A 15123-nucleotide genomic window follows, 5' to 3' on the forward strand; every position below is an offset into this window, starting at 1 on the left:
TGTCCACCTCCTTTGTGATTCCACAGAGCCTGCCAGGCTCCTCTGCCCATGAGATTCCCCAGGCAGGGATCCTGGAGTGGGCTAACATTTCGTTCTCCAGGGGATCCTCCCGACCCAGGAGCTGAACCCACATCTTCTGCACTGGCAGGCAGATTCTTTACCACTAAGCCACCAGGGAAGCCCAAAGACCATTTTAGCAACTGCAAAGATGAGCGATGATCTCTCACTATTGTCGACTGAAGGAAAAACTGCACAAACTAACGTTAAGAATTAAGTTTTATCTGGAGGACTTTCTGAGAGAGTGCTTCGAGGAGGTAAGGAAGGAAAACAGGATATAGGAGAGTTTTTGAGCAAAAACTACGCAGTCAAAACATCGAAAGAGTACTATTGATTAACCAGACATCTCGAGTCGATTTAATGCTGTGTGTTGGAAGATGCAAGCATGGGCTCCCTGGACTCACTCCTCTGGTGTGCGCCTTAATTCTCTGGGGCCAGGATCCTGCTTCTCAGGGGCAGCTGAAGCTGCTGCTGGCTTGACAGCTGCCACATCCTTTGATGACTGCTATGGCAGGCAGCATTTTTCATCCCTGCTTTTTATTTCTGTGTGCTCTGGATAAACCTTTGATAACAGATTTCACCCTTGGGACTACTGACATTTGGCCCAGGAGGCCTGTGCTGGGGGGCTGAGGGAGGTGCTCTCCTGTGCTTGTCGGGGGCAAGCAGCACCCCAGGCCTCTCACACTCGATGCTGTCAGACCCGAACCCCAAGTCGTGACGGTCAGAATGTCCCCCAGCTGAGAGCCGGTGCTTGAGGGTAAGACTAAGCTACTCTAACAGAGAAACCCACCCAAACTCAGTAGCTCAGAAAAGAAGGAACTTTACTTCTTCTGGAACAGTCCAGGAGGTGGGCAAACATGTTCCACAGGGTAACTCGGGGACCTGGACTCCTGCCAGTGTGGCATCTGCCCCCAAAGGACCTTGCCATGGTCTCCCCAGTCAAGGCTGGAAACGCGAAGACAGGGCTGGGGGCAGAGGTGCAGTCTGCCATATGAAGGAGACACACCACGGCTGCTCACGGCTCCTGGGCAGGAACTTAGCCACCGGGCCACGTCTATTTGCGGGCAGGGCTGGGAGGTGGCGTCTCACAGGACAGTGGTGTGCCCAGCGCATCTCGTTCTTCTGCAAGTACGTGTGAGTGCTGCAGACTGAATATCCCCCCCTCAGAATTCACAGGCTGAATCCCTGAACCTGCAGTGCGACTGTGTTTGAGAGAGAATTGAGGAAGAGAAACCAGACCTCTCCGCAGCTGTGCAGCAGGAAGGCCGTGTGGGGACCCAGTCAGAAAGAGGTCATCCACATGCAACCCAGAGGGAGACAGCAGCCCTCCTGGCACCTTGAGCTTGGACCTCCAGAACTGCAAGGAGAACGTGCTGTTTAAGCGACCCAGTTTGTGTCATTTTGTGCTTGCAATCCAGCTGAGACAGGGAGAGGTTTTGATGGATAGTAACAAATATCATGGCATCTGGACCCATCACTTCATGGGAAACAGATGGGGAAACAGTGGAAACAATGTCAGACTTTTTTTGGGGGGGCTCCAAAATCACTGTGGATGCTGACTGCAGCCAGGAAATTAAAAGACGCTTGCTCCTTGGAAGGAAAGTTATGACCAACCTGGATAGTATATTAAAAAGCAGAGACATTACTTTGACAACAAACGTCCGTCTAGTCAAGGCTATGGTTTTTCCCGTGGTCATGTATGGATGTGAGAGTTGGACTGTGAAGAAAGCTGATCGCCGAAGAATTGATGCTTTTGAACTGTGGTGCTGGAGAAGACCCTTGAGAGTCCTTTGTACTGCAAGGAGATCCAACCAGTCCATTCTAAAGGAGATCAATCCTGGGTGTTCATTGGAAGGACTGATGCTAAAGCTGAAACTCCAATACTTTGGCCATCTCATGCGAAGAGTTGACTCACTGGAAAAGACTCTGATGCTGGGAAAGATTGGGGGCAGGAGCAGAAAGGGAAGACAGAGAATGAGATGGCTGGATGGCCTCACCGACTCGATGGACATGTGTTTGAGTGAACTCCGGGAGTTGGTGATGGACAGGGAGGCCTGGTGTTCTGTGATTCATGGGGGTCGCAGAGTCGGACACGACTGAGCGACTGAACTGAACTGAGTGAAGACTGACTGATTACTGGGATGGAAGGTGCATCACTAAGCAACAGGTACAGTCAGGGCTATAGGGCCTCTACTTAATGGAAAGTCTCAAACTCACAGAATAGAACCTAACAGACTCCATGTGCCCATTGGCCAGTTTCAGCAATTACCAACTTCCCTTCACCTGCCTCCAAACACATGCAGGCCTGGCAACCTATCCAGGATCTCCTGTACAAAGCGGAAGCACCTTGTCCACCTGTCAGGCCTCCCTGGGGGACTTGCACTGCTCAGGGCATACTGTGCTAAAAACCAGCCACGAGACATAAATGTCAGCACAGCAGGGCACAGAGAAACTGGACACACAGATGCCCAGGCTCTTCTACTCCTGTGTCAGGGATGGGAGGTCAGGACTGGATGCGTGGAGGTGCTACAGTCACCCCATGGCTGAGGGACAAGCTAAGAGAACGGGTGAGTTGCTGACCTAGCGTCCGAGATCACTAGCAGCAGAAACAGTTCTTGGCTGCCTAACTCTGGACTCTGTGTTACATGAGATAACTAGATATCCCGATGTTTTAAGCCAGTGAAGCTGGCATTCTGGCTGTTGGTGGCGTTCAGTCGCTGAGTGCTGCTTCTTTTAGCTAAGAAAGAAATTCCACGTTTGCTACTATTTCCTGCTATTAAAAGGGTATCCACGGCTCCCCAGCATGCAAGGGCAGACCAGCCAGGCTGCCCGCATTTCTATGGGTGACCAGGAATGCTGAGCTCTCACAAGCTGAGGTACTGCTGCTGATGTGGTATAAGGCTGTCCAGTCTCAGGACGGTCTCTACTGTAGGCCCGTCATCCCTTTGAAGGCAAGATGTAAGTTTCAGAACAAGACAAGTTCATCTAAGGTGATATCGAGCTGTTGGCGTATCAGCGACCTTTTGTAGATTGTACCGCAGTAACAAAAGACCCCAAAGTCGAGGTGGACTCAGCTCAGACTTGTTTATTTCTAACTGGTGCTCCCTGTCAGCGGCACTGGTGTAGCTTGGCTGTGACCAGAATCCAGGGTGAAAAAGCAGCCGCAATTGTGCACGTGCAGTTCTCAGACTGGGGACTGGAAGAGCAGGGGTGGTGACCTGCACAACTGCTTTCTTCCTGAAAGTCGGCTCCAGCTACTTTACAAGCTCAACGTGAAGGACGAACGCCAATAATTGGGAGTAACAGAATCTACCACCCTTCCAGGATCCACAACCCAATCAAGAAAGGACCCATCAGGAAAACGGAAAGCTACCACAGGTGTCTTGGGTCACAGCGAAATCAGGGGCTTGTACAAGTGAGGTGGGGGTTGCCACGAACTCAGCCCCAACACTGCGGTGGACCGTCTGCAGCTCGCGGGGGTCCGCAGCCGCCCCCAGCCCTCTCGGCCGCCTCTCGTCCGGGAAGCTTCTCAAGGACTCCCTAGAGGGCAGCCCTCAAGTCCACGGCCACATTTCTGGCGGTCTCCGGAGTTCTCCGCGGCCAACTCGAGCGTTCCAGAGTAAGTTCTGGGAAATGCGGCTCCCAGCACGTAACGGGCCTGACGCTGCTGTCCGCACCAAACGCCTAGGCTGAGGTCGGAACCCCCATGCGGGTGTCTGGGGACGAGCCGTCGGAGGCCACGAAGCCCTGAAGGCAGAACCCCTAGACAGGAAGGCAGTGTTCGCGCCCACAGGACGACAGCCACCCTGATGGAGTGCTTCCGGGCGCCGAGCAGCTCGCCCTCAAGATTCCCGCCGTCGAGGAGTGGGCAACGAGCAGGCCCCGGGGCTGCAGCCCCGCGCTTTCGCGGGAAGAGCGGACGCCCGCGCCAACGACGGTGGCCCGCGCGGAACACGGCGCGCCGACATTCTGGCCCGGAAGAGGCGGTGCGACAGAGGCACTCCCGGACCAGTCGCGCCGCTTCCGCCGTACTAGTCCCAGCCAATCCGGCCACGCCGGCCCGCGTGAGCCAATCCCCGTGCGCGCCGCGTACGCCGGCCCGCGTGAGCCAATCCCCGTGCGCGCCGCGGACGCCGGCCCGCGTGAGCCAACCCCCGTGCGCGCCGCGGACGCCGGCCCACGTAAGCCAACCCCGGCGCGCGCCGCGGACGCCAGCCCCCGTGAGCCAATCCCCGTGCGCGCCGCGGATGCCCACAGCCAATGGGCGGTCCGGGCGCTCCGGGGTGGTGGTGGCGGGAAGGCTTGGCGATGGCGGGCCGGCGCGGCGCGCTCATCGTGCTGGAGGGTGTGGACCGCGCAGGGAAAAGCACCCAGAGCCGCAAGCTGGTGGACGCTCTGTGCGCCGAGGGCCACCGCGCCGAGCTGCTGTGCTTCCCTGGTGGGCGCGGCGGGCCGGGCGAGCGCGGGGTTCCGGGGGGCCGGGGATGGGGACGCGACCCGGGGCCGCTGCAGGCCCTGAGGGTGGGAAGCGAAGGCCTCGTGGCCGGGCCCGCCCTCGTAGGTCCGCGGGCCGGGGCGCAGGGGCCGGGCCCTTGTGGCCCCTGAGCTTCAGTCGGATGCGTCTGTGGTCATTAACACGCGGCTGACGTGCAGTCAGTCAGGGCCTGTGTTTGGTGGGTCTCAACACGTGCACAGCCCAGAAGTCGACTTCACAGCCAGAGTAAGACCGTCACCCCCAGAAGTTCCCTGGTGCTGCTTTGTAACCCAAGTCTCCGTTTTGTTTTGGGGTTCCTCTGCCCGCCCATCCTTGAGTGTTTACCTTCTGACTGGTTTTGTGTCATATTTTAAATTTTTAACGTAAAACATTGGTTTTGAAACGCTTGTAAGAATACCATCAATACTTAGGTATTCAAGAGAAGTTCAAGGTTTACAAACCAGAGGTGGCAGCAGTGGACGGAACATGCTTCCTTGAACATTTATCGTTTTAATCTTTAAGCGAGACAGTCCACAAATCTTACACAGTTGACCCTTTGAATGCCATAGGTGTGAACTGCTCGGGTCCACGCAGACACCTTTTTTCAGTAAAGACGCAGTACTCTGCAGTCCTGGCTTGGTGGACTGCAGGGACGGAGAACCTCAGATACTAAGGGCCAGCTGCAGCACTTAAAAATCCTTTTGGTGTCAAGGCAGGCCCTGGAACCAGTCCCCCTGGGTTGACACTGCCTCTGATTGCTGCTTCCGACCTGAGTTCCTTCCTCCTAAAGCTTTGTTCATCGCAGTGTCTGCACACTGCTGCCCTTCCTTGGGTAAAGGTGTATGCCTGTCCAAAGTTGTAGTAAAATAAACTTCAAAGTTAGACTTGGGTCAGGGCCAGAAGTTCTGCACAAACAGTTGTTAATGTCCATGGCAAGCCTGACCTCATTTTCCGTTTTTTCTCTCTTGTTTTAGAAAGATCAACTGAAATTGGCAAGCTGCTCAGCTCCTACTTGGAAAAGAAAAGCGAGGTGGAGGATCACTCGGTGCACCTGCTCTTCTCTGCGAACCGCTGGGAACACGTGTAAACACCTTGGCCCTGCCACCCTCCCTGCTCTACTCCCCTGCGGCTCAGTGGGCTCTTTGTTTTTGAGTGGCTGAGAGTCGCGCTGGAGGCTGTACCTTTATACGTTCTTTATTCACAGATCCCCAGAGTGCTAGTTAACCCCCCCGCCCACTCCTTCTATGACGTTAGGTCATGTCTGGTGCACAGGAAAGCTGATGGAGACGCACAGAGCGTCCCTAGCCCGTGCTCCCGAACTCGGAGTCTCTCTTATTTATGTCTTCGCTGAGCCAGTGTGAACCGTCACTCCGTGAGGCTCACAGTTGATGTGGTTTGCCCCCACTTTGTTTTACATCACTTGGTGGGATCCCTCTTTACCCAGCACAGCTGTTGACAGCCCGTGGGGTACACTCCCAGGTGCTTTTGTTCCCACCTGCACACGCGTGTGTCGGTAACACGTATGTCACGGGAGGTGTTCTAACGAATAAACGGGGTCCTTGCGGACAGATCGCCTCACAGCGTGCTTCCTAACTGCCTCGTGATCTGCGTTCCGCTATCCTCTCAGCTCCTGCGGCCCGCTGTCTGGAAAGGCTGCTCCACTGTGGATGGAGCGATTCCTGCGGGTGGGCGCATGAGGGGCTGTGCCTGGTGCCCTCCCACGAGCAGGCCGGCACCGCTCCCTCTGGCCTTGGCTGAACCAGGGTCTTATCTGGAAAGGCCTACCCCTTCCACGTGCTAGTTGAAAAGGAGGCCAGGTTTATTTGTTTGGTTTTAACTTACTTTTTGGTTGCACTCAGGCTTGTGGGCTCTTAGTTCCCCAACCAGGGATTGAACCTGTGCGCTCTAGGTGGAAGCTCAGAGTCTTAAACATCTTGCTTCATTGGGATCACCAGGGATGTCCCATTGAGGCCGTATTTATAATCTTTAACACGTCTAGGGTTTCTTGACTTGGGTGTTCTGATATTTGCTTTTTGTGGGTTAGTAGAAAATAACGTCTGATCAGTTCAAAATAAGGAACAGGATCACTCCCCTCCTCAGCCCTGGCTTTGCCCAGGCGTGCCGGCCTGTCCGCCCCGGCCCGTTTATTCTGCCACAAGTCCCCTTCAGGTCACCCCAGCCACTCCCATCAGGTCAGTTTTTCTGACCCACGGAAGTCCTTGGCTACAGGTTGGATTTTGGGCTGCTGTCTGGCACCGTCGTCTGCCAGCTGCTTCACCTCGGTCTCGGCGTCTCAGCCGGAGCTTCCTGGGCAGTGCCGTGGGCAGAGCGCCCCTCACCTGCAGTGCTGTATTCTGATACCACCTCCACTTCCTCCCCGTCTGTCAGAACCTGCCGGTCCTCCAGGGCCGTCCAAGGATTATTCCTAGAAGTAAGCATTCTCCCTCGCTTTCCACAGCAGTTCAGCAGCACCTTCCCAAGTCTCACCTTTAACAGTGTGCTATCACATTTGTTTTATCGCTTACTCTCTTTTTAAAGATCGCAGGCTGTTAGTGAAATGCTGGGTTTATGTTTCCTCCTGAGTGGATTTTGGCCCAGTACCACAGAAGTGATATGGGTCCTCTTGAGGGCAGGAAGTCCCCACGTGAGCCTACTGAGGTGTCACTGCGGTCTCCCCTGACTCCTTAGGGGGCTGCCGGCCCCACTCTTCCACTAAGTGGCTTCTTTTTGTCAAGAATGCTGTGTAAAAATCCTCTTGTCAAGCTGGCTGCTGGGTTAGCAGTGGCGCTAGTGGTAAAGAATCCTTCTGCCACTGCAGGAGACATAAGAGACTCAGGCTCCATCCCTGGGTCAGGAAGATCCCCTGGAGAGGGAAATGGCAACCCACTGCAGTATTCTTGCCTGGAGAATCCCATGGACAGAGGAGCTTGGCGGGCTGCAGTCCTTGGCGTCACAGAGTCGGACACGACTGAAGTGACATAGCACACAGTAACCCTGTCTGAGGTGGCTGCTGTTTTTCTGATGCCTTCATTCTTACAACATGGACCCGCTGGATTCCGTGTAAAGAGCTTTCCTGCTCCTGTGGGTCTGTCCATCCCCCATCAGCACGGACTCGGGGGCGTCAGCTCTGCCGTTCCTTGCTTGCTGCTCTTGTTCCAGACGTGGCCTGCAGGGTCTCTGCAGCCTGGCTCCTCCGTCCCTCTGACGGTTCCGGCTTCCCCCGCCTTCTGCGGTAGCTGAGGCCCGCGGCTCTCACGGTGGGAGAGGCGATTAGCAGCCAACCTCTGCTCATGTTGCGCACATCTGTGATGCCTGCTCTCCCGTCTGGCGCCTCAGGCTCTGCTGGGCTCTGCTCCCTTGCTGCGTCCTGCCCGCCGTGGGGGGGTTTCAGAACCGCCGCCCCATCTGCATTCAGCCTGGTCGAGCGCGAGGTGGTTGTGGCTCTGGTTAGCGCAGGACACGGTCAGTGCACTTGTCTCAGACGCGCTTTGCCCTCCTGCTCTGTGTTCCCTTGGGATCCGGGTAGGTCCCTTTCACTTTGTGTGTGATTTGGGTTTTTTCTCCCCATTGTTGATCTCAGTTGTTGAATACATAAGACACGAAATGGCTCCAACAGTCAGAGCCACGCAGAAAGCTCCCTTCTGCCCGCTGTGGGTGCGCATCGCCCTCGGTTTCCGAGGTCGGCGGGCACCTGTTGCCTCTACTCTGCCAGCCGGAGGCTGCACCCGCGCACTCTGCTCGGCCTGGCTGGCGCCGCTTCGGGGGCCTCTTGTGCTTGGCCGCGGGCCCCCTGCCTGTGGGCTCGGGAGGCTGTGAGTGTCAGCAGTGTGCACTCAGGAGCGATGCTGTGCTGAGGAGCCCTCTCCCTGTTAGCGGCCCCCGCAGGCCGTCTCCTCTGGCGCCAGTCATCAGCAGGCCATGCTGCTGGTGATGGCGCAGCCTTTGTACCTATCTTCCTGAGACCCCGGGCCCCCTGTCCTCGGTCCCGCCTGCCCTTGGCCCCCTCCCAGGAGAAGGCGCAGGCATCTGTCGTCCCCTCTGGGCCACGCCTTGAGGGCCACCCTTCCCTCCCCTTGTTTCGGCTTTTCCCTTCCTGGCAGGGCCTGGCCCCCTGTGCCTGACGGCTGAGCTGCCCCTGGGCTTCTGCCAGCACCGGTGTGTTCATGCCCCTGGTGGACTTGCCTTTCTGTGCCTGGCGTTGCTGGGCTGCCCACATGGCATCTTGAGGGGAAGATCCAGAGCTTTGGGGAGTGAAAGCCCGGCTACCTGTTGCTGCCTGGGTGCGGCCCTGTCCTCACGTTGCTTTCTGAGCTGCTCTGTGTCTGCAGGACGCTTTGAGCCTGAGACTCAGGAGCTGTGAAGCTGGGACCAGGGCTCACGGGCATTCCGTCTCTCGTAGGCCGTTAATGAAGGAGAAGTTGAGCCAGGGCGTCACCCTGGTCGTGGACAGATACGCCTTCTCCGGGGTGGCCTTCACCAGCGCCAAGGAGGTGAGTGCTGCTTGGCACAGTGCGTAGTTTGCGCCCTGTGTGGACTCAGCGGTCCCCGTGGGTGCAGAGCCGTCACAGCAGAGGCTCATGTCAGCACCCCAGGGCTCTGTGACCCGTGTTCTCCCAGTCCCTCGGACAGGACGAGCAGCCTCTCTGCAGGCGCGGGTTGTCCCCGCAGAGACAGGGGCAGCTCTAACTCGGCCAGCACATTTCTCACTGGTCCTGCAGGGGGCCGGTGGCCAGGCCCGTTTCACCAGCGCCTTGTTTTCAGGAGAGATGGTCTGTAGAGTATCTGGGGTACTGTTCCCCAGGACCCCGCTCCAGGAAGCTGCTGTCTCACAGGTATAGTGGCCCGTGTGACTGCACAGCCTTTGGCCTGCCTTTTATCGAGGGTGTTCAGACAGACCCCAGCAGAGAAAGGGCACCCCCAGCACCAGCACCCACCCCAGCACGCTCGTCTCCGTGACCCGCCAGACACGGCATCAGCCCCCATGAGTATCGTGGTGCACGTAGCCCTTTCCAGACCCTCGTCCCAACCCCGGTGAGTGGGCAGCCACCCCCCAAAGTCCATCAGTCCGTGCTCAGCATTCCCGGCACCCAGATACTGTTTGCTCACCTTAAGTTCTTACAGTTAGGTTGAACCAGAGATTGGCTTATTAGGGTCTTTTCTTCAAATGTCCCTTGACGCTCTTAACATGTAGGTTTCTGCCTCTTTTTCTATTTAAACGTTTATTGACGTTCGAAAGCCTCCTATCAATAGGCACAGTGTGGCTGATTGACTTATAACGGTCTGGGATCATGGTTAATTCAAAAAGCTTGCAGAATGCTGACCCTTTAATTCTGCTTGTCTTTCCGCACAAGCAGCTGGGTCTTCCTTTAGGAGAGTCCTCCCAAGGTACTGGCCCCTCGGCTCCATCTGTGAACGTCCCACGGGCTCGGGAAGGGCGGACAGGTGCCCTTGTCCTGTGCCTGGGCTCTGAGCCCACAGCTGGCGTCTAAACCTCAGGCTTCGGTGTGGCCCCAGGTCACACGCGTCCTGGGTTTCCCTCCAGAATGGAAACACTGCTCCTAGAATTGCGAGGGTGAATGAGAACGGACGTGCCGCTGAGGGCACGTGGGGCGCCGGTGAGGGTCTCGCCCTCTCCTCGGGACAGAGGGCCGCCCTGGCCTGAGCTGCCACTGGGCTGGAGGGCATGGCATCCTGGGCCCCGGGCGTCCTGTGGACAGAACACCGTCTCGAGAGAAACCACGTGCAGCCTAAAGGACACCCGCTGTTGTGTGAGAATTCTCCCTACACATCCCAGCTCCCTCTCCCCCTTCTTGGTGAATCTGGAACCAGAAATGAGACCGCGTTATGCTGGCTCCCTCTCAGGGTAGTTCTTTGTCCCCAGAATTTCTCCCTGGACTGGTGTAAGCAGCCAGACGTGGGCCTCCCCAAGCCCGACCTGGTCGTCTTCCTGCAGCTGCAGTTGGCGGAGGCGGCAGCGCGGGGCGAGTTCGGCCGCGAGCGCTACGAGAGTGGCCCTTTCCAGCAGCGCGCCCTGCAGCGCTTCCAGCAGCTCCTGGCAGACCCGAGTCTGCCCTGGAAGGTGAGTGCTGCCTGGGCCCTGGGGCTGGTGCAGGAGGGGCCACCGCCGGGCCAGGGCAGGGGAGTTGGGGCTGTGGCGCTGCAGCTCACACGTACCTGGGCCCAACAAGGAACCTCCCAGGCCCTCAGCATGGTTCCAGCCCTGGGACCCCCAGCCCCCCATGCTGACTGCAGGCCTGGGCTGGGCGCCTCCCCCATCGCCCCAGCCGCTGCCTCCTGCACAGTCCCCACAGTCTCAGGGCACTTCCCAGCCCTGGCCTGTCTCCAGCCTCCCTGCAGCCGGCGTCCATGGCCGCGACAGGCCACACACCTGCCAGTTGGGCTGACGCGTCTCCCTGCCCTGCGTCCGTGCCTCTTGACTGCCCTGCAGAGCGGTGTGGCCAGGGCTCCTTGTGCAGGTTTAAAGCACACCCCTGACCTTGCTGTGTGTCTCGGGGTGCTCAGGGCTGGAGGGAACGGCGTGGTTTTCCCCAGGCGGAGGCTGCAGTGTGGGGCCTCAACTGCCCTGCCCTCTGCTGGCTGGTTTTATCAGCTACTCAATGCCAGAGTTCTCTATTTTTCTGGTTTTAATTTGTTCTCACCAATTTTTTATTTTTTGCTGTGCCCTGTGGCATGTGGGACCTTAGTTCCCCGCCCGGAGTGGAGCTCAGCCCCTTGCAGTAGAAGTGCAGAGCCTTAGCCACCGGACCACTGGGTAGTCCCTCTCTCGTCTTCTTTTCTAAGTAGGTGTGTGTGGTGTAGATTATCCACGATTTACACTGTGCTTCAGCACCTGCTGGAACAAGATAGGAAACCACAGCATCGGGAGTGGGGAAGGAAGAGGCCAGTGGCCGCCTTTCTGCCAAGCTGTCCTCTCAGCTGGGTTCCTAGAGCTCTAGGAGCTTCGCTGATGTTCCTTGTAGGGCAGGTCCCCTCATAGGAGTCTCGGTTTCTGTTGATCTGAAAGCTTACTTTAGTATTTTTCACATCTTTAAAGCAGTAACAGACTTGGAGAAAAGTTTTCAGTCTACTAAGGAGCTCTTCCGGGGACCATCTGATGATAAGTTTCAGTACCTGACCCGCCCCGTGTGGGCCTGGGCCGCTCACACGGGTCATCTCCCGTGGCCCGGACGCTGGGTCCCCCTGCTGACCTTTGTGACCACGGATGTGGTGCCCGGCTCGTCACTGGTTTCCTGCCTTTGAGTGTCTCCGCTCGGTGTATCTGAGGCCCCGCGGGTTGCTCGTCGCCGAGCCTCAGCTTGCTTTGTGGTTGGGGTCAGGTTGTTGCCTTTGCTGGGTGGTCGCTGCCGGGTCACAGGGCGCCCTCAGCATGTCCGTTCCAGCCGTGCTGCCCTCCACCTCGGTCAGGTGGTTCTCAGTGACGTCCCCTGCGTTCCTCCGAGGAGGGCCTTTGAGTCCATGTGAAACTACACCGCCCACAGACTGGTGTTCAAGGCTCACTCACCAGCAGCCTGCCTTCCTCGCCGTCCGAGGCCCACGTTGCCCGATTCTGGCCTCCGGGAGGCCCCTTCCGGTCCCACACGCTATGGTCTCAGGGCTCATCCGGGGCCTCCCCGGCCCAGTGTCTGCAGTGACCCTGGCTCTGTTCTGTGGAGAGGCCCCGGAGCACCACGCACGAGCCGCCAGGGCCGCTGCTTCTGAGGCCCACGTGGGGGTTGTGGTCGTCTGAGGGCCTCTGTTCCTGGGGCTGTTCCAGAGTTTGCTGCCCTGCCACTGCTGAGAGGCTCTTGGCACCCCCAGGGCTGAGCCTTGGCAAAGGAGGGGTCCCAGGCATGCCCGCTGTGTGTGCTCAGTACATGGCCCTCTCTCAGGCAGAGAGCGGTTCCTCATGGGCTGGCTCCCCAGTGACCAAGGGTCCCGTGCTGTTCACCCGGACGGCAGGGTCTCAGCAGTGGGGCTGCAGGTGGGGAGGAGCAGATGCGGACCTGCTTGGGGTTTCGGGCGGTCCAGGCGCAGCCATGGAGGGGGTGGCACCACGTCCACTGCTGACACCAGGGTGCCATGGGGTTACCACGGAGCGTGGGGCGGCTCAGGGTGCCACAGGGCTACCACGGAGCGTGGGGCGGCTCAGGTCCCCAGCGAGGCTGGGGGGTGAGGAGCCGAAGCCGTGCCCTCCGGCCTAGTCCGCGCACTGAGAACGCTAACACCTTGTGTCCCCCGCCCCACATAGACGGTCAACGCCTCCAGAAGCATCGAGGACGTCCACCAGGAGATCCGCGCGCTGTCTGAGGACGCCATCCGGGCTGCCGCGCACAGGCCCCTGGGGCAGCTGTGGGCGTAGGAGGCCGGCCCCCTGTGCCCCAGAGACACTTGTAAATCACTGCTTTCCTCACCGAGGTCTCACAGCTGCGTCCAGTGGTCCCATCGGGGTCGCTGAAGCCCTCGGTGTGTCCTCAGGCGTCATCAATAAACACAGAACGGAGACGGCGCTGGTGGCTGGGGGCCGGTGCGGCACAGCATCCTTGCTTGGGGCCCTTGTGGTTGGCCCGGCCTGGCTGCGCCTGGGTTGAGTGCCAGCTTCGTGCCCTGACCTGCGGGGCCCGGCCCGGCCATGTCGGGGCAGCGTCTGTCTCTTTTGAATGCTGGTCATTCTGTTGAGATGGGAGACGCAGCTGTATAACCCGCCACATCCCATCCCACATTTACTCCAGGACAAGCCCTGCGGTGGGAGGCAGGCAAGGTCCCCGTCTACAGGGCACCCCGGGGCTCAGCGCCTCCCGGGTGTGGGCCGGAGACAGGGTCCCAAGCAGAACGAGGCCACGTGACGGGTCCAGGGGCTGGAGCTGGGGGAGGCCCATGTGCCCTCTGTATGGCGGAGGTGCCCGGGCCCTGCTCCTGCACAGCAAGGGTGTCCCCCAGCCTAGATACACAGAGGCTGCCCGCCCATGGGGTTGGGCAGGAGGGGCAGCCCAGCCCTCGTGGGAGGACGGAGGGGCCAATGTCCCTGCACCTGGACAGCTGTGTGGCTGTTTCACCGAGGGCCCCGCCGTGGGCACTGGGCCAGCCTCGGGTGCCTGCTGGTCTGAAAGGCCTGCGCGTGCGTCCACCAGCCAGCAGCACACACTTGAGATCGGGGCAGCAACAGGAGCCACGCGTGGAGCTGGACCACTGCGTTCAAGAGTCCTGAGGGCATCCTCAGGGATGATGGGCGACCCCTGACCTGCCTCCTGACCTTTCACACGACCGAGGCCACATGCTGGGGGACGCAAACGCAGCGTGGGCGGGGGTTCTGAGGGCTGGCCATCGGGGAGGCCCTTGACGGGGAGCCCTCTGGCCCAGGTTAGGATGGGGCCCCGCGGTCCCTGGAGGCAGAAGGGTCTGGTCGGGGGAGATGATGCTGGCTGTGTGCGTGTGGGGTGTTGGGCCAGGGGTGTGGGAGCTGGAGAAGGGAAGTAGCCAGGGCCCCGGGGAGAGCACTGCTGACCTCTGACCTCCAGCCGTACTTGGGCTGAGGCTCCAGAAGCCAAATGGGCTGTTTCTAGAAGCCAGGCCTCAGGCTCTGGCCGCGGCACTTCCTGTCTGGCCCTGGTCCCTGCAAACCCATAGCAGTGGGCAGAAGCAGGGAGCAGAAGGGCACAGCATAGCTCCAGCACTCCCACTAGGACCTCCCAGGCATGGCAAGTGGCCTTGGTGACCCGCTTGGGGGTGATCAGCTGAGGCATCGGGCACCCAAAAGGGCGCTGCTTAGGGAGCCACCAAGTGCCCAGCACCACAGCTGCTCCACACCCGTGAGGGAGCAACATGGAGTCTGATATCCCTGTGCATCCTGCTTTAAACGCAAACCACACAAGGGAAAGGGTGCTCAGCTGCTTCAGTCGTGTCCAACTCTGCGACCCTGTGGTCTGCAGCCCGACAGGCTCCTCTGTCCATGGGATCCTCCAGGCAAGAATACTGCAGTGGCTTGCCATGCCCTCCAGGGGATCTTCGCGACCCAGGAATCGAACCTCTCTCCTGCACTGTAGGTGGATTTTTTACTGCTGAGCCACTGGGTGGTTTTTTCGGTAGTCATGTACAGATGTGGGTTGCACTATAAAGGAGGCTGATCGCCGAAGAATTGATGCTTTCAAACTGTGGTGCTGGAGAAGACTCTTGAGAGTCCCTTGGACTGCAAGGAGATCCAACCAGCTCTGAATGTTCACTGGAAGGGCTGATGCTGATGTGGAAGCTCCAATACTTCGGCCGCCGGATGCAAAGACCTGACTCTGGGAACAAAGACCCTGACGGTGGGAGAGACTGAAGGCAGGAGAGGAGGGCGGCAGAACGGGACGGTCGGGAGGTGGAGCGCAGGGAAGCCTGGCGCGCCGCAGTCCACGGGGTCAGTCGGACACGACTGAGCGACCGAGCAGCACCAGGCCAGAACCGGCACACCTTGCAGAGCGGGTCCATGGAGGGGGCACCGCCTGCCCGGGCCTGGGCACCACGAGCTGGTCATGCGGGTCCACCAGGTCCCGCCCGGGGGTCCTTGTTCTCACCACATCCAATTACAGCTCCAGGAAAATCAAGACACAGACAAA

At 58.8% G+C, this 15123-nt stretch overlaps 1 protein-coding gene across 2 annotated transcripts; it reads left to right on the forward strand.

Annotated features, from left to right (window-relative positions):
- Positions 1-4365: 4365 nt before the first annotated feature.
- Positions 4366-13033, forward strand: DTYMK (deoxythymidylate kinase). 2 transcript variants are annotated; one of them, XM_055403899.2, is made up of 5 exons: positions 4366-4495; positions 5506-5614; positions 8931-9021; positions 10413-10610; positions 12780-13033. In XM_055403899.2, exons 1-5 carry the CDS (start codon positions 4366-4368, stop codon positions 12888-12890), a joined length of 639 nt encoding a protein of 212 aa, XP_055259874.1. In that variant the 3' UTR covers positions 12891-13033. The 2 variants fall into 2 exon arrangements, with proteins under 2 accessions (XP_055259874.1, XP_055259875.1); XM_055403900.2 differs by having other exon boundaries at positions 10485-10610.
- The last annotated feature ends 2090 nt before the right edge of the window (positions 13034-15123 follow it).

The sequence above is a fragment of the Moschus berezovskii genome, chromosome 4 (genome assembly GCF_049115385.1).
Source record: "Moschus berezovskii isolate FMDL1 chromosome 4, NW_MosBer_1.0, whole genome shotgun sequence".
Lineage (NCBI taxonomy): Eukaryota > Metazoa > Chordata > Mammalia > Artiodactyla > Moschidae > Moschus > Moschus berezovskii.